At 39.9% G+C, this 5,104-nt stretch overlaps 1 protein-coding gene across 1 annotated transcript; it reads right to left on the reverse strand.

The window, feature by feature from the left end:
- Positions 1–2,206: 2,206 nt before the first annotated feature.
- Positions 2,207–4,000, reverse strand: LOC140243990 (uncharacterized). The gene has a single exon (XM_072323649.1). It carries the CDS (start codon positions 3,998–4,000, stop codon positions 2,207–2,209), a length of 1,794 nt encoding a protein of 597 aa, XP_072179750.1.
- Positions 4,001–5,104: the final 1,104 nt, after the last annotated feature.

Below are 5,104 nucleotides of genomic sequence, written 5' to 3' on the forward strand. Positions count from 1 at the left end.
TCTGTGACGTTGTCCTAAAAAGTGCAGGACCTCCAGCTTCTTCAATGCGTTAATTCGAAAATCGAACATAGTATATGCGCATGTACTGACTGGCGGTGATTATCTTGGGAATTTTGGATTCAGGTTCAAAGGTCATGGTTCAAAGGTCAAGGGTAACACTTCAAAGTTTTACTATTTCCCTCATATTCATGCAAAGCCTGGAGGGTCATTTTCTTTTTAAAGTTGATGGATTAATGTTCAACCCAATAGAGTTCTTTGGAAAGTTTTTTTATTTTTAAAAGGTCAAAGGTCAAAAATCAAGTGGTCAAATATCAAGTGAAAGTGCTGAACTTTACTTCTTCCTCCATATCTTGGAATTGGCTTAAGTTATCTTGAAATTAGTACATATTTATGCATGTTCTGCCTGACAATTATTCTCTTATAAATTTTAGGGTCAAAGGTCAAGGGTCAAAGTCCAGATGTAAATGGTACCAGAAGTTTACTATTCAATGAAGAAATTGTACCTTTTTTCCGTACCGTGAAAATTACTCAATGCATAAACTTGTGAAAGGGTCAAAGTCAAGTAAAAGTTATAAAATCCCCAAATACATGCTCTCTCATTCATCCCATTAAACCTAGGTCAAGGAAAGTGAACATTCAACACATTTGTGACAATTTTGTGAAAATTTAATCACACATTGTCCACATGTACTACAGACCTATTAAGAGAATCATGCATTATGGCGGAGGCATACCAGTCGCCATAGCGACATTTCTAGTTTTTTGTTTGTTTGTTTGTTTGTTTGTTTGTTTGTTTTTTTTGCTCAAACGCAATGACGTCCTCGTCTTAAATCCTAATGCAGTATATCTGTTATCTTATCACAATTTTGAAGTTGTCAGCCAGGAGTAAGAGCAAGTTTTACACTTTCAGAGCAGGAAAATCTGATTCTTGCTAGTGTTCTAAACATCATCAAATTGTGAGGTGCTGGCACCATCAGTTCATTAATTTGCGTATTCATAAGCAACCAAAACCGTTTGGCAATTTGGCAAAAATTACGTAAACTTCTCAATTCCGTGACTTCCCTAATTTTCATCCGATTTTGATCAAATTTTCACTGCTGAGCTTCTAAAATATCACTCTTTCTGTTCAGGTGACTTTTAATTGGTTCGAAATTGGTTCAAGCTGGTAGGACTTCTTTCGCCCTTTGACAGGTTTGATCTCAATACAATACTGTCCATTTTCCCGAGGTGAGAATAATAATGTCATGTTTACTGCTGGCAGGAAATTATACATCCGCACGGCAGGTGAGTCAATCGGACTTTGAAATATCCTGACATGAGAACTAATACTATAATGGAGTGGAGTATTCACGTGATAGTTTCATCAGCACCAGATCCCAGTGCAGATGTGACCTGAATATACAAATACCTAAAGCAGAAAAGCCATCTGGTGACAAAAGGAATATGCTCAGATAAAGCCCAGAAGATTCATTCGTGAAGTTAGAAACCTTCACTTAAACCTCAGTCCCGAGAAAAAAAGTTTTATTACACATTGAGAGTCAACAGTTTCGCCGGTGAGAAATATGACGTATTTCGTCTACGGGTACTTAACTGTGAAATTGGTTACTTGTATACACTGTCTAGAAATACAAACAAAATACAAGCTGTAGACATATACTACTGTATAATTTTCGAATGTCATTCTAGAAGTGAAACATAAAGAATGGTTAAGATACCTTTATTTTCGCTGTCCCGAAATCTGAAAAGAAAGAATGACCCACTGTAAACATTTTTTTTTTGTCTTGACTGTCATGCCTGTGTCTTTACATGCAGGTCAGACTGTCTGCTAACACCAGTCCTGTCTGCTAACACCAGTCCTGTCTATGTACATGTATACTCTTTCTACCTCGATGTCAATGTAGGGATATGGACTGTTGTGATACATTACAGCTAATGCGGACCACACGGCAACGAATTAAGACCCAAGACCCATGATTCACATAAAAAGCTCACTTAATCTATATACAAAATCATCTCAAGAAGGATCTACTCTTGAACTTCTAGGAGAGTATTCACGTGCTATGTGTGACAAAATGCCATCTATAAATTGAAATCATCAGTTGGTCGAGAGAGCAAAAATTAAATTATGCTCCAATTCCTCTTCTTGATATTTTTTTTTTGTCCCATCGATTGAAATATCCTCTGAACTCCTCAACTTTGAGGATTATCAGGCTAATGTTTGCAATAATAACTTTTTCTTGTAGATCGTGATGTTTCTTCCATCACACCAAATGAATTTGCCATCACACGTGAGAATGAGCCTTGAAGATTGAACATGGAGGACTCTTTCACCTCCTGTTTTCAATCCCTCCCACAGGGGCAGGGTTAATTCTCTTACTCCCGCCTCGCCGTCGTAAGACATACGGTCAATAAAACATACATTGCTCTCTTTTTCGTAGCATACTACATACGGGTCATCGGTTAAAGGATCGATTGCTGCATTCCAGATTGTATCACTATGTTTTATCTCGATCTGATCACCATTACGATCGATTACCAACAATGTGTCATCAAATGGCGCACGACGAGCTATGATCTTCTCGCACTTCATAATTCCACGCATCCTGATCTTATTCTCAGAATTACATGTGATCACAGTTTCAATCTTTCCACTTTTCGGATCGATAACGTAGATATTAGACTGACCCGCCTCACAAGCAAGGACCATACCATTCACATCGACTGCAACTTCTACACTGGCGTTGAATGTTTGCCTGTGTCCTGGCATGTCCAGGTGTCTGAGGAGTTGCCACTGCCTGTCGTACAGTGAGATGCCCTTGCTCAACACTGGTCCTGAACAGCCGCGCCACCGCAGATTGCCACACACTATCGTGTTGTAATCCAGTTGTGTACATGAAACGATACGTGCTCCACTGTCGTTCTGTGCCGCTTTCATCGTCTTTTTGGTTCGGACATTTGTCACATATGTTTCCACCTTGTTAGCAGTGTTGTCTGAAAGGACCACCTCTTCGTCGTTGATACACCCAGCTATCATTGGGAGTTTTACATCCTCTGGAATTTCAATTGAGTCGCTGAGTTCCCACTTCCAGCCACACCTGCAATCTACTCTCCCCTTGTAACCCTTGCCTTGATCATTTTTCAAAAATCTGACAGTTTTCACTGTGCTTAAGATGCCTTCAGGGTTCTCCTCCTCCTTCCTCTCATCAGCTGACCCAACGGCCAGATTCAGTGACCTCACGAGATCTTTCCGTCCCTCGATCAGTCGTCTGTTACTGAGGAGAGGGGCTTCAATGTCACTCAAAACTTGTCTCATGGCGAGCTGACTCTCCTTAATTTTAAGGTGACAATGTTTGAATTTTCTGATATACTCATTACATATGTCTGTAAGTGAGATCGATAGTTCTTCTTGTGCTTTGGCTATCATCTCTTTCTTTGCTCTTGATCTATTACGGCTTTGTAGCAATCGCTGTTCTTTTTTCTCATTAACTCTAGAAATTTCTTCTTCTGCTTTCTGTTTTATCATGTCTTCCTCTCGCCTCAAGTTGGCGTCCCCGAGACGCAGCTCCTCTTCGAAGAACAATTCTATTTCTCTTTCCACTGACATCAAGTGATTGGTCGCATCAGCTTCATGTTGCTTGGCATGCTGTTCACATTTTCCCAGTTCAGCCATCTTATCGTTTGCCATGACAACCAGGTCTCTCAGAGCATTTTTTCGCTCAGTGACAATGTCATCCAGATCGTGTAGGACACATGGCTGTTGGTGATGGACGGTTGCACAGGAGTGGCAGATTCCAAGGTCGTGCGAATCGCAATAGAATTTGATGGCTTTCTCGTGTTTTGCACAAAACCATTTCTTGTCGTCGTTTCCAGTCTTGATTGCGAAGTCTTTTTTTTCTACGCATTCATCACATAGCATTTGTTTTTCCTTTACGATGTACATCGCCCCATATTTTTTTCCACAGTCGATACATTTCTTGTCCTTCTTGAAGTTTGCAGCCATGGTAACATCGAAGTGATCCGAGTCGTCCGTCGATACTAAAGGAAAAACCACAAAAATCACAATCAAAATGGCCTCTTTTTTGTTTTGATTATGCATGAATTGAAATATTATTCAAAGTGTGAAAGACGAATAAACATATCAATGAAAGACTATAGTATAGGTTTTCCCATCCATTTTCGCACTGTTGTCATTCAATTTCAAAGATTTATTATTCAATTTCGTCCCGAAAAGCGCGTGAAATGCAAATCTTAACTTCAATTTCGTCAATTGTCATAGCATTCAAAATCGTCAATTGTCATTCAAATTCATCCCTCCCGCTGACGAATTGCAGAATGTGAAGATCAAATTCGTTTTTGTTCACCAAATTTCATGAATTTTTCATTCAAGTTAGCAACATGATGTCGATTCTTTATTTTGAGGGTGAACCAACTTTAAGCCCAAATATTTTTTACTTTCTCTCGTAAATTGTATCGTTACACATTCATTATTCCCTAACCTGGAAAAGCAGCAAACATAGTTAAGTTATCCTTTCTTTGACATTAATCAGGCTACAAATCTAGACTTAAAATTTTATCTTTAATCATGTTTTCCTAGAAATCATTTGTCGGTGTTTTCGTACGTACGGTACGTCTGCTTGTATCAGCGTGTACTCGGATGGCTTGTGTGTGTGTCGTATCTGTGGTTCTGTGTGTGTGTGTGTGTGTGTGTGTGTGTGTGCGTGGGGGGCACTTGTGTGTATGTTTTTTTTTTTTTTTTTTTGATGGTGGTGGTTGCGCGCGCCCGGTGGCTGCCCGCCAGCAGAGCTCTTAATTCTTCGCTTATTTCTCCTGTTGTAAGTTTTTCATTGAGTGTGTATTGTATCATGGGCGTAAATCCCGGGGGGGGGGATGGGGGGGATATATCCCCCCCCCCCCTGAAATGGAGGAGGGGGGGATGGCCTGTACAATCATCCCCCCCTGAATTTTGAGGAAAAAAATGGAGGAAGCAGAAATCTGATTGTAACAATTTTGACATAATTATTGCATGACGTTTGAACGCCGGCCTTCAGACAGGTAACATAGCTGAAAAGTATTGTATCTTGTAGGAAAATGTATACATAATTTT

Source organism: Diadema setosum, chromosome 20 (assembly GCF_964275005.1).
Source record: "Diadema setosum chromosome 20, eeDiaSeto1, whole genome shotgun sequence".
NCBI classification, from domain to species: Eukaryota; Metazoa; Echinodermata; class Echinoidea; order Diadematoida; family Diadematidae; genus Diadema; species Diadema setosum.

Excerpts from the sequence above, each read along its gene's own strand:
- LOC140243990 (XM_072323649.1), bottom strand. The coding sequence starts at position 4,000 with ATGGCTGCAAACTTCAAGAAGGACAAGAAATGTATCGACTGTGGAAAA.